Here is a 26,100-nt window from a genome sequence, read left to right as displayed (position 1 = left end):
TGGTATGACCCGACTTGGAGAAGTATTTATATGTTCTATCTTTTTGTTGTGTAAGCAAGCCAAAGAAGTGAAATTTGGGGATTTTTGTGAGTTAGGGTTTTCTGGGTAGTGTTCTTGCGTGAGTTTTGGTGTTCTTGAGAGATTGCCATTGTACTTCTCTTCCATTACATAGTGAATCATCTTCAGCTTCGCCTGTGGATGTAGCACATCATATTGGTGTGTTAACCACGTTAAATCTCTGTCATCTTAGCTCTGTTTTTGTTTTTTTCATGTGTCTTGGTGTGTGCGTTAATAGTATCCTTATCTTATTGCTGAAATATGTTGCTGTTTTAATACAGTTTTGATTGCTGTTTGAGCTCATAAGATATGCTATCAATTGTCAATTCTGGAATTCTGTTTTAAAGAATCCTATCCCTAATATAATTATAACTCCAGATCTATAACTCCAGATCAGATTATTGGATTACCCGTATTTTGAGGACTTATTCTTGGCCATACTTTTAACCTTTGACAAGAATTCTAAGTCCATTAGAGTTTCCGATTCTTAGTTATATTTCTCTTGAAATCTGGTTTCTAAATCTGTCACTGCGATTCTGGTTTCGTTGGATTTTTGAATCTAGTAACCTTAGGCTTCTAGAAACCCATTAGAGATCTGTGGTGCTCTTTGGCCTCTTCTCTTGATAAACACTTCTCATGGGTCTCTCTCATATTTCTTTTAACAGATTAGAATTTTTTTTTAACACTTCTTAAAATATCCTTTGGATAATATTGGTTGGTGAGTTGGAGTAACTTCAGATTTTGAATGATGGTGTTCCTACATTTTCCCATTAACCAGTAGATTCATTAAGAGAGCGGCAAACCTATTGTATGATGTAGCTGCAGAAGGTAGTGACCTACTCAATAAAAAACAGAAGCAACATGAACAAGGATTCTTGGTCTCTTGAAGCTTCAATTTCCTTGACCAAGTAGTACTCTTTGTGGCTCTAAGAGGTATTGAAGTTTTGAAGGAATCACCTACCTAGAAATAATTGAAAGATTGGAAGAAGTTGCAACTCCTAGATACTGATTTGTCATTATTAGACATTTAAGAAACCTAATTGGCAATTGGAAGGAGTTGCAATTCCTAGATACTGATTTGTCATTATTAGACATTTAAGCCCCACCTAATTGACTAGGAATATTATGGGGATTTAACAGTAGCAATACAATTTTTGTAATTTACTTTTATGTATTAACCTGGAAATTAAATTTGTCAAACATCCGTCGAGATATGGCTTTGCGGATATAGCATATTGAAAAATTAACTATATTGTTGGTGCTGATTTGGTGAAAGTGCAAGGATACATAGGATTTCAGAGATTTGTAGACGTGAATTGCATTTCTTGTTCTAGGATATATTGTTTAGTCTTCAGGTATCTAAACTATGATTTTGTTTCTGCTCTAGGAGATATTTATCTCTTATGACTTATCACAATCATCTAGAATGCTGTTTTGGATCTCAATTTTGGTGCTTCCTGCCTGATATTATGGACTTTTTTGAAGAGTTGAATGATATACATGATGGTTTAGTTTCATATCTGCTTCAGAGTTCAGACATTCTGTTATTCATTTTGTTTCCCCTTGAACCCAGAATCTTTGTAAACCCCTTGTGGATTTTACCTGTCAAACTAATAGCTTGTTTGTTCTTTTGTTTAGGTACATTTCATACTTTCAGTTACATATTGGTTTGTGCCTATTGTAAATACAAGGTCTGAAGCATTGGAATCTCCATAAATAAGATAATAATGGCTAGATCATTATCTAGTTTACTCCTGAAGGGTGTTGCGGGCCTTCCAGCTGCCCATTCCTTGAGGACAACGGTAAGATAGGCACTTTTCAGTGCTTGTACCTTTTGCTTCCTGAGTCTATAAGATTTGTTTAAAGATGCTGAATATGACCTTGTTGAAACAATCTACCAAGAATCAGGTTCCAAAATCCAGACACAAAAATCTGTCTTCTTTCTCCTGTCTTCTGTAGCACCGAAAGTTCAGGAAAAACTGTATGATGAAAAAGAAAAAAAAATCAATAAAGCTTACTGCATGAACAAGAGGCTCAACTTATAATCGGAACAGAGTAATGTGAAACATGTCAAAATGCTAAACCCTCTTTGCAAACTTTCAGTTTGGGGTTCCAAACATAGAGTAAAAGGCTTGCTTATCTGAAGACACGAAGAACTACCTCTGAATCCAAATGGATAGCAATCTCAAGGAAGTAGCTGATGAGCTAAACTTTGTGCATATAATTCTTATGATTGATTTTGATCCTTTATAGGAACCCCTAGAGTATTCTGGTGATGGGCTTATGCTTGTTAGTTCTGATTGCTGGGAGGAGATAGTCACTGTCATTTGATAGAAATAGATGATGAAGTAAGATGCAATCCTAAGAAAATGTGGAGATATCAATTCAAGGAACTTCAAATGGAGAGAGGATTTATGTAAGTTGGAACTTTTAATAGAAAGCTAGAAAACAATTGGGGAGGATATGAGAGGTTGCGTACTTACGGTATGAGCTTTATATGGAGAATGAATACATACTCTTGGAGGGTAATTGATACAGATTCATCATCGAAATGAGCTTGTTTTATTAGGAATAAGTCTAGGGTTGGGTTATATTGATGCAGATTTATCACCAAACTAGGTTTCTTTGCTTAGGAATAAGTCTAGGGTTGGGTTATATACATGTTGGGCCTTTGATCCCATAGGTTTTCAATGTAATAGGTCACTTTTATGGACCTAAAATATGGGTAATTAGGTTGAATACGGGATTAGCTTTTATATTTAGTTTATTTTCATGTTTTAGTGTTTTAAATTGAACCTGTCCAAAACTGGTTTGAACCAGTGGTTCAGTTTAAGTGACTTGAGTCACCTTTCTTTTAATTAGTTTTAAAGTATATTACACCTCTCCACAATTTTGAGAGAGGTTGTGATTTGTAATTAGAATTGGCTAGGAGCTTTTTAGACTCCTAGGCTGATTAGGATAGCAGGCCTTTTGGCCGTTATAAATAATAAAATTGTGGGGACTCTCTTCAAACCTCACTTTTGAAAAATTATTTTAAGCTGCTGTTGCAACTTGTCTTCTCTATTGGAGTTTTGTCTTGTGTTTGATCAAGGCTGGTGCATGGTTCGAGAACTCGACTCAACTCGGCAAGATCTCGGCGAGATCTTGGTTTTTTTGAGAAACCGAGTCAAGTTCCAATACGATATTAAAAAAGTACACTATTTTGGCGAGATCTCGAATCTTGGGTCGACCCAGAACTCGACCCATCTACTTCTTGTTTTACTTACCTAACTCGACAGAACTCGACATATCTCGGTCGAGTTCTGTCCAAAGCTCCCAACACTACTCTCTTCTTCCCCATTTGAAGCTCCGTCTTCATTTTACCTGTGGATTCAAGACTTTACCTTCAGGAGCGGTGATTCAGCTGCACGTTTGAAGGATTCAATTACACATCTTCAAGATTCATCACAAATTTGAAGCATTTTTCAAAGATAAACTATTTTTCCCCAAATTTATTTTTTTCAACACATAAGTTTGACAACCAAAGCACTGGGTCTGGTTTTGGGCCCATATTCCCAGTCCCAAACCAGCCATTCATGCCTCAATATGACAGTAGCAGTGGATCTCACGCCTCATGGCAATCGTCTCTTCCATACCCTAGGATAGGGGACTTGGCATATGTTGATGACAACACTTATATGAGTGCTGTGGCAAACTATGTGCAAAACTACAACAATACTATGACATGGGAATTCTTTGTGGATCGTGTTGGGACTGAATACATTAACATATCACATTTTATGTGATATTTGTTTAAAGATTGATGTATTATACACTTTAAGTCTCTAACATTTCTAATGCTTATTTAAGTTGTTTTACATTAATTGAATGTTTTGATTGCTTTCTATTACTAAATTATGTGTAGAGTAGGTTATTTTAGTACGTCGTCGTCTACCAACCTATGGTCCGAAGTGAAACTCATATTTGGACTTTGTTTTTGCAAAATCTGATAGTGCCATTGTGTTTAATTGCCTAAAATAGGTTGAATACCAAGTTTCAGATCCAAACTAGGTCTAAAACCCATCGAGTTGAGGCTTCGAGTTGAAAAAAAAAAATAATGCACCAACTTGGCAAGATCTCGACTTGACTCGGTTTTCCCAAATGTTGAGTTGGTATCGTTTTAGTACCTTGGGCTGGTGGGATTGGTGGTTGATCCAATTGACACCTTGCTGTGTGAAGCCCGAGAGGTTCCTTTGAAGGTCTCCTTTAAGTTCGGATTTTTTTAATTCAAGTTTTCATCTTCAAACAAGCTGCTGCCAAGGGAACTCTGCAACAACAGTGAGTTGAATCATCCCCACCCCAACCTTTCTTCTTCTAATCCTCTAATCCACCAAACCCTAGCATCCCTTCCATCTCTAAACCGTTTTCCTATAACCCAAATTCTGTCCAAATCTATTCAACCATCAGAACCCCTCTAAATTTGGATCGAATTCTCCCCCTCACCCTAAGGGAAACTCGATTCAAGCCCCAACCCTAGTTGACCACTTTAAACCTTAGATTCCCTCATCTTCTTCTTTTCAAAAACCCAAAACCCAAAACCTAAGCTGTTGCCAATTCATTCCGGCACACTTCCAACCATTAAAACTTAACGTAACCTTCACTGATAGACTCTCCTACACCCACTTGACCTAACCCTACCATCAAACCCAAGGTCCCATCAAACCCTTACCCTAATTTCACAATCTTCATCTATTTTGACCTAGCCGAATTACCTAGTTCATAGCAGATCCTGGTTATTGGCTTCTAGTTGGTCTCCTACCAATCTAGAACTATATTATATATACATGTTGGGCCTTTGATTCCATGGTTTTCAATGTAATAGGTCATTTTTGTGGACCTAAAGTATGGGTAATAGGGTTGCATACGGGATTAGCTATTTTAGTTCCATACATAATTTTATTTTCATGTTTTTGTGCTTTAAATTGAACCGGTCCAAAGCTGGTTTGAACCAGTGGTTCAATTTAAGTGAATTAAATAGATTCCTTTTTAAATTGTTTTAGTAGTCATGTGACAACTTAAGTTGTCACATAGTATCTCCCTCTCTACGGTTTTGAAAGAGGAGGTAGTCTTGTAAATAGAATCGGCGAGGGGGTTTCTACTCGACTACTCCTAGGCTGAATAGGATTTTGGGCTTTTTGACCCTTATAAATAAAGGAAAATCTTGGGGGCTCTTTAACCTCACAATCATAGTTGTCAAGGCGTCGCCTAGGCGTCCAAGCGCCTTGGTCGACTTGGACGCCTTGGTCGCCTATTTGGTGTCTCCTTGATTTTTTACCCTCTCCAAACGCCTTGGGTTGTCTAGACCCTTGACAACTATCTTCACAATTTTGAAAATCTTTCTCCAAGGCTGCTGCTGCTGTGTTACGTATTATTTAATTATTTTATTTGTAATATGTTACATTACATTACTATAGTTATTTAGGGAGGTTATTGGAGTTTTACGTGAGGAGTGGGAGATGTGGGAGAAGTTTTAGGGGTTAGTAACTACTTGTTTGGCTTTGCCTATTTAATCAACTAATATGAAATGGAAGATAGAAAATTGAATTCCCTAATTTATCTCTTAGAGATGAGGTAGGCTTCCTCACCCAAGCCAAACGCCCTTGCTTTGTCCGTAAAGCACACACTCTCTCTCTCTCTTTTTGAATTTAATTTTTAGATTATCTTTGCACGTGACAAATGACATCAGAGCCAGGTTTGAGAAAAAGGGTCGAGAAATTGGAAGATGCTGTGCATTCACTTCACGTTGGGCAACAACAAAGGGAAGCTTACCCAAATCATGGAAAAGCTCACTGAGTTGTTTGCCAGAATTGGATTGAGTACGTCAACCAACGACCTTGCAATAGAAGCATCTTCAAGCAAGGTAAGGAGACTGAAGGAAGAAAAGATAGCAAATGGTGTACCCGGCACAGCCAACAAAGAAGATGAAGAAGAAGAAAATGAAGATGACGAAGAAGATGAAGAAAAAGAAGAAGATATCCTTCAAGGAGATTCCATTCTCTACAACAAGATTGGATCACCATGAGATTATCATTCTAACTTTAGTAATTGGGATATTCCATATTAAGATATGGATCCAGGTGGAATTATTATTTCCTTAATTTCTTTGTCCTTGAGGACAAGAACACTTTTTTTTTTTTGGTAACAGGACAAGAACACTGTCAAGGGAGAAGGAATGTTAGGAATTATTTAATTATTTTATTTGTAATATGTTACTTATATTACTATAGTTATTTAGGGAGGTTATTGGAGTTGTACATGAGGAGTGGGAGATGTGGGTGAAGTTTTAGGAGTTAGTAACTACTTGTTTGGCTTTGCCTGTTAATAGGCTAATATGAAATGGAAGATATAAAATTGAGTTCCCTAATTTATCTCTTAGAGATGAGGTAGGCTTCCTCACCCAAGCCAGATACCCTTGCTTCGTCTGTAAAGCATATTCTCTCTCTCTCTCTCTCTCTTCCTCTTTCTCTCCTTTTTTGTAATTTAATTTTTAGATAAAAAATTAAATAACATGCTGCAACTTGTCTTTCTCTTGTGTTTGATCAAGGCTGACAGAATCAGTGTTTGATCCAATTGACACCTTACGGTAGGAAGCCCGGGTGGTTAGATTTGGTTACTTGTTTTTCTCCATTGCTGTTACATTCAGGTTCTGGTTTCTAGGAGTATTCTACATCAACGTGGAAATTCTGTTCAAGTTTGTTCTTCAATAACCAAGTAAGTTGAACCTGAACCAAATCCTGACCACTCTCTTCTTCTCCTCTACACCACCCATAACCTGCCCAGCATAACCTAACCATCAGAACACTGCCAAACCTTGACCGAGTGTCCTTCCTGCCCTTTGGATGGCTCGATCCAACTCTGGTCCTAATCTGTCCACTCTAATCCTAGAATCCCCACTCATCTCTCTTTCAAAACCTAACCCTAACTCAACCAACCTTGCTGCCGATTTTTTCAGCAGCCTTAGACTGGTTATTTGTTAACGAGACCTTCACTAGAAGACTCCCCTACATCAACTTAGGTTAACCCTTACTCTAAATTTGACCTTTTCCGTTAGTTTAACCCTAACTGAATTACCCTTTGAAGAACAGATCCTGGTTATGGCTTCGAGGTTGATTATTTTCAATTTAGGACTACATTAGTAATCCAAGGTTTCCATAAAGGAATAAGATCACTGGTATTCAGTGATTATTGCAAATACTTCTGGAATGTTGCTTGATGTATAGTCTGGTTAAAAATATACGCAGATTGACTGCATGACACAGGTGGAAGTGTGGTGTGCTAGATTTCGTTCTAGTGTTGACGAAGCCTTGTATCCACAAGGTAAATGAAACCCTAGTTCTAGTGAGGAAGAAGAGAAAAATACGAAGCTTTTGATTGAAAATGAAAGTTAACCTTACAAAAGTCCCAAAGCGACCTTATATAGGTACTAGGTAGGTCAGCTTATAAGGGCGGGTAAAAACAAGAAACTTGGAAAAAACGCTAAATTGTGCACTAAACTTTGCGGGCCCCGAAAACCCCTAAAACGGATGAGTTGGGTGAATCCACCAATGGATCCTCAACGATAGTTTTTGTGTCAAAAAACGCTTGTATAGCAGTGGCTGCCATTTCTGAATTGGGGTTACGGCTCTTGTAAATCCACATGAATCAAAAGTTATAGTCCCGGCCATGACATTGGAAAATTAGTATTTTTGGCCGGACCATGTGGTGGAGGGCCGGTTAGGGAAGGGAGGGAAACTGGCCGGACCGCGTGGTGGAGGGCCAGTTAGGGAAGGGAGGGAAACTTGAGAGGGATCTTAGAGTTGCAGGGGCGGGGTAGGGAGAGAAATCTCTTCAACACACATTGGGCAACCTAATTCAATTTTCTATTTCATTCATTGCTCATCTTGTTGGGTATGCGCAAGTATTTACAGAGAAAGTCAAACACTCCTAGTCAGATTCAAACTGAAATAACTTGATCTCCTACATATCCTACCCAAATCAACATAATAAATTAAAAGACAAGAAATAGATAAACTAACTACTTCCACCCCGGGTTGAACCGGTTCTTGGTTTGGGCCTCCAAAGTGGGTCTTGTTTGTCTAATCAGGCTAGAGCAACTGCATCAATTCTCCTTCTTTAAAAAGAACTCGACTTTGTCTAATTTGGAAAAGGACCAAGGAGGCCGTTTGAGGCAACACGCTGGAGTAGGAAAGAATCCTGCTACTTTCTTGAGTTTAATGTCTGGGAGATCTTTAGCGGGAAGAAACTTCATGGTTTTGTTGCTGTGCTTGAAAGAGTAGGTATTCGCATACCATAATGTTGTGCCTTCATATTGAACAACCATGCTGACATGACAAGAACATAACAAGGGTGTTGATGGGGATAGGCCCCAGGGTGGTTTGAACTCATGACCTCTTATTAGTGTCACTTACGTTGACTTTACCTTGTTCACACTCTGCCTCTAAATCAGCTTTCTCAAAACTGAGGTGCTCTTCTGTGACACAAGTTATAAAAGAATCCTTATCAATATAAGCCACCAAACGGTTGGGACACTGAGCACTGATATGTCTGTATCCTTTGCACGTAAATTATTGAATGGCAGTCTTTGGCATCACAGGAGGTTTGTCAGATCCATGCTGAGGTGGAGAACATGGTCGGCTAGGTCATGAAGATGCCTTTTCGGAATCTCACCGATGTTGAGATTATGACCGGTTAGGCCGTGAAGATGCCATAGATGAACCAGTAGCCTGTGGTTTGCTGAATGACTTCTCTTGGGGATAAAATTGCTGCTGACTGGAACCCCTAGGAAAAGTATCTGTAAAAGTCCTTTGAGTGCATGGCCGCTTCAGACTTTCTTCTACCTAATATGCACCTGTACAACATCCTCCATTGTAGGCAGTCGACTAGATGCGAGTGTACTACTGATCTGAGCGTGCAAACCATTGCAGAACTGTAGCTGATATTGCTCTTTTGGAGGGTTATTGAGAGACCTGCTATTCTAGATCTTTGTAGGCTGTTGGTTCCCAGATTTGGTTTAGATAGCAATTATACACTGACCATATGCTGAAGTGAAACCTCTGTGTTTCACCATCAAAATATTCTAAACACTAACCTGTTGCTTGTTTTCTATGCCCCATATTTGTAGACACGATAAAACAGATTAGGAAATAGAAAAATGAAAGGATAAGACCCTAAAAATGCCTGGATATGTTATTCACCAGGAATGGGCTACTTTGACACTTGTCTTATTTATGTCCAAAACACACCTGAACTGACCCTACTACTAACCTACATGACCAGACATCTTTAAAATTAAAGTAAAATTACAAATAAATCCCCATTAATCAAAAGGCAGTTTTATGATTCCTCATCCAGTAATAAGATGGTTACATGAAAAATCATGCTCAATTGGGATTGAAAGATGAAGATGCTCCCAAATCAATGGCTCATAATAATAATAAAAAAAAATAGCATTGGACTATTCAGATTATTTTAAGCAATGCGTATATTAGTTTGTATATATATCAAGGATTGATGGGTAAGTCTTAAGTGTATTATACTACTAAAAGTATTAGATGTCTTTAGTAGGCGTGGCCAACATTTAAAGTATCGGTATCACGTATCGTATATCGGTGGGGTGATTTTAAGAGATGTATCATATAGTATTCTATCGGAGATATGTATCGCACGCTATAGATACGCATAGAATTACACTTTTGGAGCAAAAAACAATATAAATAAGCAATCTTGCAGTTTGTTTTCTTGATTCAACCGAAAGTGGAGTTTGTTTCCTTGATTTGATTCATTTTTCAGCAAGGATTCAAAGCTCCAAGCATAAAATTTGAAAGTAGAGGTCATATCAATTTTGTGGTGAAAACTTGTCCGTCCAAGTGTTGTTGGTGCTTTCTGGGTTCTAGAATCATGATTTTGAAGTCATATGTGGCTTTTAATGTGCGTATCACAATGTATTGCATTGTATCATGCCATATTGGCCGATACGATGCTATATGTACTGATGCTTTAATTTTTTTCAACCCCTAAATTAGTCATATCGAGAGTATCAGTACGTATCGAGCGTATCGTATTGTATCGGTCGATACAATGCGATACTGATCGACATAGTTGTCACGGCGGCATGGCGCTCCAAGGCGGTTGAGGCCTGTCTAAGCGCTTAGGCGGTAAAGCGGCCGCCTAAGCGGAGCTTAAGCGGTAAAGGCGGTCTAGTCACTCTAGTGTTAGTTTTCCCCCTCCCCCCCGCCAAAACACTCAATACATATCATATCTTATATCAATAAAAATAAAATTTAAGCCACTACAAACTACAGAGTACAGAGAAGAAGAAGAAGGTAAGAACTAAGAACTAAGAAGCAGAATTGATTAATTGAAGCATCAAAGAGAGAGAAGCAGCAGGCTGTAGCAGACTAGCAGGCGTTAAAATAGAAAAAAAATAACAGAGAAGCAGGTTGTAACAATGTAGTTAACATTAAAAAAAAAAAACAGAGAGAGAGAAGCAACAGGCTGTAGCAGACTGGCAGGCTTCAAAATAAAATAAAAAAACAGAGAAGCAGGGCCTGTAACATGCGTTAACATAAAAAGTAAAAAAAAAAAACAAGAGAGAAGCAGCAGGCATTTTAAAAAAAAAGAACAGCAGGCAAAACACTCAAACAGAGAAGAAGAGTAGGGAACTAGGGGCTTACCTTGCCAGAAGAGTCACGTTTCAGTTGGCGGAAGTGGAACCGGAAGAGTAGAGATGCTGTGTTGGGGGAAGCAGTAGCAGCCAGCGGTCGTTAAAATTGAAAAAAAAAACAAAAAAGGAAAAACAGAGTTACAGAGATTAGAGAAGTAGAAGAAGAAGAAGATTAGGGGAGTAGAGACTAGAGACTTACTGGAACTAGAAGAGAAGATGAGTCGAGTCTTTGTTGCTGCTTGCCGGAACTGGAGGTCCGGAGGAGATGAAGACTCGAGTTGATGTTGCCGCTTGCCGGAACTGGAGGAGATGAAGACTCGAAGAGTTACAGGAAATGAAGACTCGAAGAGTTGCAGGAGACGAAGAGTTGAAGGAGACGAAGGCTTTAGAGTAAATTTAGGTTTTCACTTTTTCGTTTATACTTTTAGATAGATTTTTAACTTTTAAGTATTTAACATTTAAAAACTAAATAAGCCCATGTAGCAGCGTACATTAGACTCTTTATACACAAACCAATAAAAAGCAAGCAAAAAGAATAAAAAAACAGAACATGAAAAAATAAAAATAAAATAACCAGAGTCATGGATGGCGGTCGCTCAGCCCATATGGTGCACCAAGGCGTCGCTTTGACCGCCTTGGCGACACCTATATGGTCAGAGCGACCGCCATCCTTGACTCATGGAAAGCGTAGCACTGCCTAGCCCATAAAATACCGCCAGGACGCCTAAGCGCCGCCTAGGCGACGCCTTGACAACTATGTTTCATTCAGCTGTATAAAGTTGGGCATGCAAGATATCTATGCACCAACTTGAGGGGGAGTGTTAATGGATGACCCAGTAACCTATGACCCAGACCCAGACCCAGATACATTAGATAGTCTAGGCTCATTATGCACATGTTGATTATGTTAGGATTTATTTCTAGATTGTAATGATCTATGATTATAAGTAAAGAGGTGGCCTCTGTCTATTTGATTAGCCAAAATCATTTTTTTTTCTCGTCTCTCTCAACTTTTACATGGATGAAATATTCCCTTAATGGATTCTCTAGTGAAAAATGTAAAGATTCCCCCCTTTTTTCTCAAGGATTTGAGACTCGGGACGAGGGACGAAGGAAAAAAATTATGGGTTTTAAAACCCTTCTGCAAGTCAAGTGTATCGGATCCGATTGCCCGATTCGAATGGGTCATCCGACCCAGTTACCGATTCATAAAACCAGGACAGGATCGGTCTAATCTCGGGATCAGCCTCGGCCGATACCGATCCGATCCAATCCGTCCGATATCGGCTGATCCAATCTGAGATAACGAACCATGATTGGAAGTGAGAATGAGGGGATGTAGGAAGGAATCTCATGATTCAGAGACGGGCGGAAATGTGTAGTGTCCTGGAGGTGTCTTCTGTATTCAGAAAGTGGCTTTTCAAATAGCAGGAGAAGCAGTCGAGAATAATTTGATTGAACTTATACATAAGAAGTTGAGCATAATCTGATTGAACTTATACATAAGGAGTCGAGATTTTGTGATTGAACTATAGATTCAATCTTTAATTTTTATTAAATCTAATAAGGTCTGAATAAGTTGAGAGTTCATACGAGTACTCTCGCTGGACACTCAGACTGGAGCTAAGGGTGTTAGTTTTAAATAATATTCACACTTTCCACTTGTTTCAATTTTTTTAGTTAATGCTTAATGTTCTATCTGTGGAGGTGAATTTTTATCCTTGGACTGATTGTAGTTTGTACAAATAGGTTGCAGGATCTTTCTACCATCATGTCATGACCTATTCTACTAATGTGACTGATGATCCTGATACCCATGAGGATTTCAGACCCACCAGCAAGCTTGTTGGATCTGACCTTTCTAAAGAGGCCATTGTTGAGCAGGTATATGTTTGCTATCTGCTAGAGCAGTTTCTTTATGATATATCTCAATTGACCATGGTTAACTTTATATTGCTCCTCTAGGGTAGCTTCTTTAATCCTATGTTCCTCATTTATAGATTGTGGTTACTTTTTGGTGTGTAGGATGTCAAGGAAAATCCTGTGATGATTTATATGAAAGGTGTTCCTGATATGCCTCAATGTGGATTTAGTTCACTAGCAGTTAGAGTACTGAAAGCATACAGTAAGTATTACAATTGTGTCCATCATTTTAGTTTTGACCATTAGGCTCATTAATTGAAATTCATATTCTTTGGGTCCCATATGTAATAATGCTTTTTTAATGTACCTTATAGTGAGTATTGAAAAGTTTTACATTTTCCTAATTTCCCAATTTTTGTTCTCATTATTTCAAAAGTAGCTGCATTAAAATTTTCTAAAATGTCCATAATACTCTAGTGGCAATTACCAAAAATATTAAAAAATTTGGCATAGATTTACCAATCTTTCTCAGCACATTTTTCTCCTAACTAATTCCATTAAAAAGTACCCATTATGTCTCTTTATATGATTTTGATATTGGATCTCGTGAAGAGATGGTGTGTAACTTTAGTAACAATAGGACTGAAAGGGAGGTGGTGAAAATTGACGATAAGGAGATATAGAAAAGTGAAAGTTTTAGGTGCCTAGGTTCAATTATAAATGAGAAGGAGAAATAGAGAATGATGTTTGCATATAAATAGAAGGACAAAGTTTTCCTCCACCCATAGAGGACAATTCACCCACCATCCTAGGGTTCACAAACCCCTCCTAAGATTTTAGCATGTTCCAAAATACCCTCCCGATACTCATTCCCGCTCTCTCCTGCCCCTCGGTGAATGGGATCGGTTGGAGGGAAACTTGGTCCTAATTAGAATAGGGTGGATAAAGTAGAGGGGTGCATCTGGAGTATTGTGTGATCAGTAAAAAAAACAACGTCCCAGTGCATAAGGCTCCCGCTATTGCAGGGTCTGGAGGGGCAAATGTACGCAGCCTTACCCTATGCTTCGCAAGAGAGGATTTTTCTAAGTTTTGAACCTGCAAGGCTGCAACCATCAGGTTGCGAAGGAAAATTTTATAGGATAATTATACAACCAGAAATGATGTACGAAGTTGAATGTTGCGAAACGATGGAACAACATATAAACATGCTATTTTGCAGCTGAAATAGCATGTTCTTCGCCGATGATATCGTTTTGGTAGATGAGACAAAAGCAGGGAACACTAAGTTAGAGTTGTGGAGATCGACCTTGGAAATAAGAGGCTTTAAGATTAGTAGATCAAAGACAGAGTATATGATGTGTATTAGTCACACTATGTGGGATGATGACATGGTGAAAATTGAGGAGAGAGAGATACCGCCAAGTGACTATTTCAGATATCTGGGGTCTATCATACACAAAGAAGGTGAGATAGATGATGTTGTTTTTCAAAGAATTAAAATGGGAAGGATGAAACAGAGAGGTGCGACTGGAGAACTGTGTGACCGACACATTCCCCTAAAGCTTAAAGGAAAGTTCTGCAGGACTGTTGTCCGACCTGCTATGATGTATGGGGTGGAATGGTAGGTAGTTAAGAAATGCTATATAACAAAGCTTTGTGTTGTAGAGATGAGGATGTTAAGATGGATGCGGCAAAACTAGGAAGGATAAAGTGAGGAACAAACATATTAGAGCTGATGTGGGAGTTGCCCAGATCAGCGACAAGCTCCGAGAATGTCATTGGAGGTGATTTGGCCATGTGCAATGGAGGCCTGGGGACGCTCCAGTAAGGAGAAGTGATCTGGTTCCAATTGAAGGAGCTAAAAGAGCTAGGGGCAGGCCTAAAATGACAATAAGTGAGGTTGTGAAGAATGACATGCATAGTTTGGGTCTTGTGCCAAGTATGACCTCAGATAGAGACTATTGGAGGGCAAGGATCCACGTTGTCAACGCCATGTAGCTGAGATTCTCCTGATTTCCTGGGCTATACTCTCTCCTCTTACTTTCATCGGTCCTTTTTCGTTTTTTATTTCTCACTTTTCTTATCTCATTTCTTATTTCTCACTTTTCTTATCTCATTTCTTCATTTTAATTCTTCATTCCTCTTACTTTCCTTAACCTTTGTGTGGATCTCTGTTTTACTTAATTTGTTCTGAATGGATCCATGTAGCCCGACCCCATTTAGTTGGGTGGGATAAGGCTGAGTTTGTTGTTGTTGTGTTGTGTTTTGCAGCTGAAATGAGGATGTTGAGAATTGAGATGGATGAGTGGTAAAACTAGAAAGAATAAAATAAGGAATAAACAAAATAGAGCTAATTTAGGTGTAGCTAGGTGGCATGGAATTGTGCAACTGAGGCCTTTGAATGCTCCAGTACGGAGGGGTGATTTGATTCATATTGAAGGAGCTAAAAGAGCTAGGGGTTGGTAATGTAAGGCTAGGTATAGATTCCCAATCCCAATAAGGAACTGCGACAACTCCAACCCCAGGTCTGATATCAGTGTAACAATAACCCCCAAATCATAACTTAAACCCAAAAGGTAGCCAATTGGCTGGGACAGAATTGGGTTTAACTGCAGCAAATAAGTGATAAACAAAACACCAGTAACCAGACAATAACTAGGGCATAAACATCAACCCAAACCAAGCCCAAATAGCCAGTACTCAATCACCGCTATCAGACTGAAACATGGACAGAATAGCAGTTATCTGAGACCTGGAAAGTTAGGTTAAAAGTGGAGAATTCTAATAACTCACAAACCAAAATTTGGAATGGCCTCAAAATTTGGTCGCAGGGAACACCTGGGGTGCTGGTTGTGTTCAAAATTTGGCTCAATTCTGATGGCTTGTTGCTTAGATCTGAGGTGGTCTCGAAAATAGAAACTAGTTTTCAAAATAGAAACTTAATGGAGAAATCCCAACCCAGCCAGCAGATGGTTCTCTGCACAGGATCGAGTGGTCCTCCTTGGAGGGGAATGATAACCCCAAAGTTGCAGCAACAGAGCCCTCTTGGTTGCCGAGTGAGATATGGCAAGAACAAATTCTGAGAAGAAACGCTCAGATTTGGAACTACAGGCTTGAGTCTGGTTCTCTGATCAGCAGCAATATCAGCACAGGTAGGGGGCTTAAGGAGACAAGGAATCAATTAAAACCTCACGGATAGGTCTCAGTCAGCCTTGGTGAGTTGCAGAAATAAACAGAGAAACAAAATAGAAAGTAGGAGGAAAAAGAAAGGTCGAGTGGAAGAGGGTGGAGGATAGGGATATGTGGCTACTCAGCCTGAGCATCTCACCCTCTTTGACTCTCTCAGTCACAGCCTCTCTCAGGACAATAGGGATGCAAAAGAAAACTTTCATTCATCATAAAATCATGGGGAGACCCCTTGGGTCTATTACAATATATAAGACTTACCTTCTCAAAATAAAACAAACTTGTTCCCTAATTAACTGCTTAGTTGTTGCTAGACAACCATTACATGAGAATATTGACTTACTAAAAATAAAGAAATAACTTGCTTCCTAAGTAAATCTAACTTGTTGCTAAGCAACTAATACAATAGGTAAAGTACTGATTTAGAAGGAACCAAAAATAGAAACAAAACTTGCTGCTGAAGACAAAAAATAGAAACTATATTGACTACCTAAATCCTCCCTTCAATTTCTTGCTTTGATCTGCATCAGTAGGCCTAAAATGACTAGGAGAAGTGGTGAGGAAAGACATGTATAGCTTAGGGCTAGTAAAAAGTAAGGCTTTGAATAGAGCTGATAGGAGAAAAAGGATCCATGTAGCGGACCCCCTGTAGTTGTATGGCTGAGTTTAGTTGAGTTATTTTTTCAAGAAATGAAATGTTCAGGTTAACAATATTGAGTTAGTGATGCAGATAAATCACAGTGGCCCCATTTTTTTTGGAAATAAGCTTTGGGTTGGGGTACAAATATGGTAAGCCTTTGTTCCAATGCGTTTTCTTTGTAATAGGCAACTTTAATGGGCTTCAAATATGGGTAGGAGGTAGGAATACAGGATTTATTTTATCAGTTAGTCTTGATAGAATCCTATTCTTTTTTTTTTAATTATTATTGAAGTGTTTAGTTAGGCTGGAATAGGTCTCTGCTAGTCCAGACTTGTTTAAGTTGTTTCTTTCTTATTTTATGTAGAGTTTTAGTGACTACCTGCATAGCGAGCTATTGGCTGGAGGAGTTTTAGGCCTAGTTTGACTTTTGTCTTGAACTTTTTATTTAAGCATATGCAAGGGCTTAGTAACGAAGATGAAGCTTTGGCTCAGTTGTCTGTGGCTTTCAAATTTTCTTTTATGGATTTAAGTGTGAATGCTATGGATTCAGAAGGGGTGTTGGTGGATTCCTAACCCAAAGGTCAGGTGGATTCCTGATCGTTTCTTTCCCCTTTTATTCTTTCTATTATCTGCATCAGATTCAGGTCAGTTCTAAACTCTATTACTTGCAATTTTCTATTTCAGTTAGAATATTTCTGGTTTCAGTTTTATGTTTATTTCTAGTTTTGTTTCAGCATATGTTCTTCATCTAATCCTGCTTTGTTTGCTGATCTGAATCCCTGTTTCAGTTCTAATTACAATTCTTCTTTAAAATCTGATCTTTCAATCAAAGTTTGAAATCATTCTTCAAGTAGGATTTTTCAAATTCTCACTTTTGGGCTTATCCAAATTCTGTTTCTATTTACTGTTAGGGTCTCAGTCTGCTATCTAATTATTAGATCAGGTCTACAATACTGCAATTCTGAGTGCCTGAAATTGCTGCATATCGAATTCTGGCTTCCTGTCAGAATTTCAATTTCTTATTTCAGCAAGGATTCGTCCATACTTTGTAATTTGACCGTTGGATTATTCTACAATTTACTGAGATATTCTCATTTATAAACAGTCCACTTGACCAGAAAGTTGGCCAGGTCAGACTTGCTGATCATCTCATATTAACAGCCTCTGATTGTTGGTCGTCCGTTTTAAAGTCTTAAAGTATTGCCTCTTCGTTGTCGATGCTGGTTATTGCGACTTCTTCAATTTTATCCTCAAATTCAGGCTTTGCTTCTTTGATTGGTTTTTTCTCATCTTCATATGGGGTGCAAATTCGAGCTCAGCCTGTACTTTAGAAGGGAAGTCAGTTTTCTTATTAAGCCTCCAATAGGAGGTTTTTTTTTTTTTTTCTTATATGCCCCCTTTTGAACTAGAGCATCAAGTCTATTAACTGGTTGCCTAAACCATGTTTACTGGATAATAAGTTCGGGTACGACAAAAAAAGGGGTATGGATACGTACTGGTATTAAACGGACTAGACGGTAAAGTTTTAAAAATTCGGCTCAAGAAAGCGTGTATAGCAATGATACGATACATGTTTAATACGTGTACGGATTTTCTCTATAAAAACCCTGGAGCAAAAATACATGAATATATTCTCTATGAAACAGACATGTACACCACCTGATAAACAAAATAATAGTATGTAGACGATGATTTTTTAAAAAAGAAGCCTCACAATTGAAATAAACACAATATAATAAATGAGTACTTAATCCCCTATTACATCCCATAAGATTATCATTTTACACATTAAAGTATCAATGACATCGTCTCATCAAGCATAAAAAGTAACATATGTTGTGTAATAGAACCATAAAATCCCACAAAATATTATTTATAACAAGAAAATGAATATATCATCCATCATATAACCCATGAAATCCACAAAATATATTAAACATCATATCCGGTGGTGCTTGTCTTTGAACCATATGTGAAAGGAGTATTGATGATATTTTGCAGTTTACTTAGAGTGCCACTATAGACTATAGTGTTAATTATCAGAGTCAATAGCAGATCCAATCCCAAGTTCGCTATCAGACCATCCCGCATCGTCTTCCATTCTTGCACCCTCCTTATTTTCAACTCAAAGTCCACAATCATCTTCATTGACTGGAATCTCAACAAGTTTATCTAACTTAATTGATTCCTTATCAAACGTCTCAAATTCTTGTGATTTGGTTTCCATTAGGGAATTTATCCTTACAGAAACCAAATCTCTAACATGTCAAGAGAGTGTTTGTTTCTTTTCTTGGTCTGCTTTGCTTCAAAAACATTTCAATTTCTCTCAAATGAATTAGGAACTACAAGGCTGACAAAAAATTCAAAAAACAAAAATTTTGAATTAAGATAATAGAACTTTCATGCATAAACCACCATATATCTACAAATATAAACGAATAAAAAAATAATAGAGAATAAATTCATTATCAAGTTTCTAAAAATTAAAGAAAAACGAAATAAGAATGTAACATAGAATAACAATAAATTTATCAAACTTTTGTACTTAACGTGAATGACAATCAATTGTTGCCAATTTGAGTTCATGAAATAGCTTGTCATCCTTCTCATAATAATCTTTGAATTCCCTACCAAATTGTTTCTTGTCATTTGGAGGAACTGTGGTCTTTATGATAGATCATTTTGCTTTTTGCACACCACTCTGGTTGTATGAAATCTTTCCCTCATACATAAAAGAAGGATTAAGAAAAGCAACACCCACATGCATATGATATAATATGTTTGCCTCTTTTCTACCATCAAGCAAGTACAATAACCTCCTGTAATTGTTGAGTATTGGTTGCACCGATCTATGATAGTATTCTTTGCCCTTTCCATTACCTCATACAAAAATGGATTTGTAGTTCCTTCACCATCTACTAAGTGAAGGATTATGACAAGAGGCTCTAAAATTGACAATATATCCCTCCCATTCAACCAAAACATCGTACTCTGAATTATTTGAGTGACCATAACATATTTGTCACGGCGTCATGGTGATCCAAGTCGGTGGAGGGGTGTCTAATCGATATATCGACACGTCGCCTGCCATGGCGATCATGTCGACCATGACAGAATTGTAATTAAATCCAAAGTTGAATGGCAAACTAGTAGATAAATCAAGATTTATAAGAGCAATGTCAGAATTGTAATTAATCTGAAGTTGTAAAGGAGTGGCAGAACTGTAATTTAATGGAGTTAAAGAGAAAACTCAATGGGTTAAACAGAATAGCAATAGAGAATATAAGGGGTTTTATATAAATAATAGAAATTGTCCTTACTTGCAATTTTAAAGACTTAATGTCTTTTTCAACCTTGCAATAACACGATAGAAAGAGAGGCAGAGAGGCGGTGAACTGGAGTAGTTCCAGCAGAGGAAACTCCTTATGAAAACGATTCTCCCTGCAATTTCTGGAACAAAATCGTAGCACCAAGGTCTGCCGATCCCAACGAGAAATAGCCCCAAAATTCTACTGGCAACCGAATGGTGAGATCTAAAATAAGATCTGGCGGATGTCTTAGTTGCAGGTTATTAAACCAAGGCTAAAATAGGAGATTTAGGGAAGCAGGGAGTGGGTCTAAGGTTGGGGAAGAAACAAAAAATTAAAGAAGAAGAAATCGAAGAGGGAAAGAGAGGCAGGAAGAAGAAATCGAAGAGGGAAAGAGAGACAGGACGCCATGGCGGGGCCATGGCGACGTCATGACAACTATGGACCATAACACCCAATTCAGACCTGCAATGCTTGTTGCTCTTCCACGTTGATGATGTCACCATCATTCTGAGCATATCCTCAACATCAAGAATAGACTAAAGCATAAAAAATTAGAAGCAAATCTAGTCTTGCAAGCAGGGTTTTAAGTATCCTTCCGTATCCGTCAATACTAACTAATATGTTTCTTATTTTTAGGGTACTGCTACGATATCTAAAAAAGTTGGTATTAGTACATGTAATTGAATGCATTTGTCTCGTCGTACTTTGTTGTCCTTTTTATACATGATATATTTTACATATTATTTATTTATAGTGTTTTATGCTTCAAAACTTTATTTTGCATATAGCCTAAGCATTTCCATATGTTTCTTGACCATTTCCACATGTATCTAGCATATCTTGCATCTCTCCTATACGATACGATACGATAAAAATCTCCCTTCCAATGCAATACCTAATACCGATACTTTAAACCTTGCTTGCAAGTTTTCTCAACTCTTTGTTCTCTGTGCTTTCCCTCATTAAAGCTAAAACTATACAATGCGGTCCATGCTTATACATAAAGTTAACAATAAACTTTGCATATTTTAATACCTCTCTTATCCATGAGATTTGTGCATCAATATCTTTCAAAAGTAATTGCACTCCATGGGAAGATCCTATGGATATGAGGATATATCTTCATAATCAAAGAAATTGCAACCCCATAATTGGAAACATTGTCTGAAATAAGTTGAACAACCATCTCTAGCCTAATTTCCTTTATCACAGGCTCAAGTATATCCTTAAGAAATAATTCTGTCTTAGAGACATCAAAACACTTGAGGAATTGAGAAAAATATCCCCCATGAGTGAGTAAGAAACAACATTAATAAATGCACGATCTTTTATATCGTCCACATATCGAACATTATAGTGCATCCTAAAACAGAGCATGACTCCATAATTGAAGAAATATATGCTTCAACATTCTTCCTTGCCCTTTGCACCAATTTGGTCCTCAATGTAGAATAATTAGGGATAGAATAACTTGGACCATAACAAATAGTAGACCACATCATTTGAATGAAACTAGGAATCTGAATAACATTTAAGACAATGTTATTCAAGATAAAAAATTCAGCCAAGTCATCAACTCCATCTTTATTTATCTGTTTAAACATTTCATCTGCAGATGGTTGTTGGAGACTTGAAGAATGACCCACAGGTCTTCCATTGCCTTAGGGGCTAAGTAAAGAACCAACATGGCATGCAGTTGAACTTTCCCTCGTCCCTCGTCATAACTTTCTTATTATCTTTATTTAGTGCACGAAGTGCCTTGGCTTGCACATCATCAGGCACATTGGAACACATTCTAACATCATTTCCTTTCTTACAAGCCAAATGATATTTCACTCTTGAAATACTGGCAACATATTCCTTATTATAAAAATTGCATTTAAAATGCTCCTTTAAATCATCGACATTCTTCCTTAGTTAATCTCTTTGTCCAACCACTTTTGCCTAGTGCCCTAATAAATAAACAAATATATAAGAAAATGAAAATTCAATAATACCAAACAACCATAAATTAAAGGACCAAAACAATAGAATACAGAATAGAAACACCATATGGAAGTAGTGTGAATTGGTGGAGTTTAATTCAGTCCACATATCAGAATTAGTTGCAACTTTGAATAGTTTATAACCAAAGCACTCTTTCTTACGAAAAACATTACAGGACTTAATTCATTTCTGATAACACATATTTTACACTTTTAAGACCATTGCAAACAGAATCCTACTCTGGAACTAGCAACAAGTATTCAAATAGATGTTCTCTTTCCCCCATCCCCTCTCCCCCCTTTTTTTTGTCAGCACAAAACTGGTTCTGAATTCTGGTTCACAAGCAGCAGAGTTGAAAATGAAGAAAGATGCTGAATTAATAGCTTGTGAACCAAAAATCCAGCACCTTTGGGTTATCAAGCTATTCTGTTATGAAGAAAGTTTGTTTCAATACTCCAAAATGCTGAAGTAAAAAAAAGTTACAGTAAGGTTCCCAATTAAAAACATCTATCATTTAAAGGTTTCTCTATAAGACACAAGAGGCCTTCCATTATCTTCTTATTCCCTTCACTTTTATATTCGCACCATCTCTCTCTCTCTCTCTCTCCCTCTGATTGGGTGATAATCCAAACATGGGAGGGCTACATCAGGGTAATTGACTAACTTCTCATTATAATTTGTATTGATTAAAAGAATTACTCAATTAAAGTTTGTATGTAATGGACAGTATAAGACGCTTCATCGCTTCTTTTCTGTTTTGTCTTCCCTAAGGGGTTTACAACTTTGACTATTACTAAGGTAACTATTTTAACTGTATTTCAATCTTACAAATCAGATACATTTATGTTAATTCCAATAATCTGTACGAGGGCCATGTACGGGTCCAAGGCTGACCAGTTATTACAGCAAAAACTCCATAGCTAAGCCCATGGAAGGCATTAATGCACTATTCAGCATGCCATGTTGTATATACCATGTGGGTTATCAGGCTATACTTAGGTAGATACAGAGTCACCAGGGAAGGGGGAGAGAGAAGAGGAAGGGGGCTCGCCGCTGCAGTCCTTCTTGAGAGACTTGGAAAGAATTCGGGCATTGGACGGAGACTCGCTGCTGCAAATCTTTGCTTTAGATGCTGCAACTCGAGCTTGGACCTTGGACAAAGATTTGACACTGAAACTCTTCGTAATATGAGTGATTAGTGGTTAGTATTAGTGTTGAGTGATATAGGGTTCCAAAATAAAAAAACTGAGGAAGAAGAAAATGAAGGGTGTGAAGGTAGGGCTAAAATCTCAATCAAGAATGTTAGGGGTTTTCTTTGTTTTTTGGGTTTTATTCCTTACAGAAATCCCAATTTACGGTGTATAATATGTTTGTATGCGTATCATATGCGTTTAATACTTGTACATATAAAAGTCATGTTATTTACCATATGTACTTTTGTTTGTAAAAATATGTATTTTAGATCTATACGTACACATGCGTATAATTCACATACTTACTATGTCTTAAACATCCTAGTTTTTTTATACTAGCCATGTCAAGGTTCCTTGAATCATTGCTGGCCATAACTCTGATACCATAGGTTCTAGAAACCTAAAGGATTAGGTTCAGAAACTCAGTTGAAAACCAGAATCTCAGTGAAGAGAAAAGACCAGATTTAGGAGATATCTAATATGTGGCAATCAACGACTCAAATGGGAATAAAATTCTAGTTGAAGGTCATTTTAATGGTCCAGAATAACTCATCAAAAGATGAGTCTGATCCAATGTATGATCTGGAGTTATAGCGGCATCCTATGAGGAAATGAGGAATAGATGTCCCTTATAACTTAAACTCTATCTTAATAAGTTAGAATAAGTGTCTCACATAATTAAAGCCCTATCCAAAGTAGGAGGAGTTCTATTCAAGAAAGACCCTATCCTATCTTTGACAACCAAGGAAATAATATATACTTTATGAAATAAAATAATTTAAACTAACCTAATATAGTAAAACCCATATTCCTACTTCCTACACAGTTGTCACGACGTCTGGTGACCTAAGGCGTTGGGGGAGCCTGGACGTAAGGCAACTGGACGCCAAGGCTTCGGTGACTCCAAGGCATCACAAACGCCATGACAACTATTCTCCTACCCATAATTTAGGCCTATAAAGTAGCCAATTACAAAGAAAACCCATTGCACTAAAGGCCCAACACACATATATATAAAACCCAACCAAAGCTTATTTTTACTAAAATAAGCTAACGTCTGTGATTTATCTGCATCATCCAGCAGATCCTCCGATGATCTGCATCACTTGCTTTGCAAGAATGTTGGCTATGTCATTTTCCAACCTCAACTTCCATTGGAAAGTGATACTCTCTCAAGAAGCAACTTGAGTGACGAAGTGAATCTGATGGGATAACCGCCAAGGCCAACAAGCCTTTTCCTCCATCCAATGACTGTAGCAGAGTCATCTGTGTCATTCCTCCTCTCACTAAGACTACAGATGTTAATTATACTCTAGCAAAGGCAATCCTTTCTTTCATCCTAAAATGCTTTACACATGATGCAACTAGACAAGTCCTTGAAACTACCCAACTGTGGGTTTTTGCGTTAGTAAAGATAGGTCTAACTTATCATGAGAAAGAGGTGTTGTTGCCTTCTTTAAGATTGCTAACTTATCACGAGAGATTTTATTAAAAAAATGCAAATATCATTAAGTTGTAAACTTCCTACAAGGACATGATAGCAGAAGTTATAATGTGGATAATTCTGTCAAAGCTTTTGTATGCAATGCAATTATCCTACTCCGTAGCATTTATTGGCTTCTACGTGTTACGTCAGCAATCTTATATACAATCTTCAACTATATAAGGTCTGGTCATCATATTCCAATGTCTCCCCTACTCCATTGAGTTAATATCTTCCCCCTCCCCCCCCAAATTTTACTTGGAGTCTATATTGACGGAAATTTACTTGTGACGGATGTTGCCTGCAGATGTTCCTTTCAGTTCTAGAAACATTATGGAAGACCCTGAACTGAAGACTGCTGTAAAAGCCTTCAGGTAAGTGCTTATTTTTCTGCTTAAAGCCATGAACATCATTTTTACCGTTTAGTCATTTTTACCGTTTAGAGCAATCTTATGTTCTGACTTAGGTCTTTCAAGACCACCTACTCTGTGAAAACTAGTTGTAGTCTTACTTCTAGCATTGTTATCAAGTTACATAAGATCTCCAAAAAGCTTAATGGATCTGTGATACAAAATGCCTGTGAGCTTATTCTTCAACATGAATGTTCTTAGAGAAGCTGGTTAGACCTTAATTTTGTCTCCCTGAATCCAGTTACTATGTTTCAAGAACACTTCCTAAGTTCTGTTATAATGAGTATGTGGTTAGCATTTAGGGTTTACTTAGCACTGACAGATTGACATTGTTTGTTTATGTTTGGTTTGTTACCGAAAATTATATTGGAATCAATAATATATTTGTTTGTGGTTTGTATCATTATCAAGCACAAGTACCTACATTCCATTAGATGATTCTAATCTTCCTACCAACAGATTTTCTTTTTGGCCTGAATGTAGTTGTTTTTTATTTTTAGAGAATAGCAATCTCCTAAGATTGTTCTTTGATTGGAGAGTCCTGAGTCATGATCAAACTGTCAATGATGTAAATTATAGATCCTGGGGTTGATCGTGAAATTATGTCAAGCATAGCTGTGGGCAGATTCTGACTGATGAGTGGGAAAAAAAAAAGGGAGGGGGGGGGGGGTTAGGTACACTGTTTTAACTGGTAGTTGCTAGAAAGGGGCTGGGTTTTGTGATGTATAGAGTACCTTAGGACTGAAAACCATAGTTATCAAGGCGTCGCCTAGGCGGGCGCCCTGCCACCTTGTTGGTGTTTCCTTGATTTTGGACACTCTCCAATCCCAGTGTCGCCTTTCCACCTTGATAATTATGCTGAAAACTCTTTTTATAGATAACATCCTGTGCTGATTGTTAGCAAAACTTTACCTTTACACACCAAATACTATCCCAAAATGCAACCAAACATCTGTGTCATGGCTTGACCAAATTTTTTTTGCACTCTGAATCATATGTTCCCCTAACCCTGCAATTTCTGGATCTTTTGTGCAGCAACTGGCCCACATTCCCACAGATATTCATTAAAGGAGAATTTGTTGGAGGATCTGATATTATTCTCAATATGCATCAGGTGAATGCTAGTTATGGTTTTGGTAGGCTGTTTACACCTTTAAGGGTTGTGTGTTAACTCCAATTTCTGCCATGTGTAGACTGGGGAACTGAAGGAAAAGATCAAGGATATTGCTGCCAACCAGGAAAGCAAGGAATAGATGCTGCTTTTGCATC

The 26,100-nt window shown here is 37.8% G+C and overlaps 1 protein-coding gene across 1 annotated transcript; it reads left to right on the top strand.

Moving 5' to 3' along the window:
- The first annotated feature begins 1,680 nt into the window (after nt 1-1,680).
- LOC122670436 (monothiol glutaredoxin-S15, mitochondrial-like) lies at nt 1,681-26,100 on the top strand. Its single transcript, XM_043867311.1, has 6 exons — nt 1,681-1,859; nt 12,509-12,643; nt 12,785-12,884; nt 24,729-24,795; nt 25,867-25,945; nt 26,025-26,100. The coding sequence occupies exons 1-6, from the start codon at nt 1,785-1,787 to the stop codon at nt 26,082-26,084; spliced, it is 516 nt and encodes a 171-aa protein (XP_043723246.1). The 5' UTR covers nt 1,681-1,784; the 3' UTR covers nt 26,085-26,100.

This window comes from Telopea speciosissima, chromosome 8, assembly GCF_018873765.1.
Source record: "Telopea speciosissima isolate NSW1024214 ecotype Mountain lineage chromosome 8, Tspe_v1, whole genome shotgun sequence".
NCBI lineage: Eukaryota > Viridiplantae > Streptophyta > Magnoliopsida > Proteales > Proteaceae > Telopea > Telopea speciosissima.
Note: the sequence above shows the minus strand (reverse complement) of the source record. Positions and strands in the feature narration are given on the sequence as shown.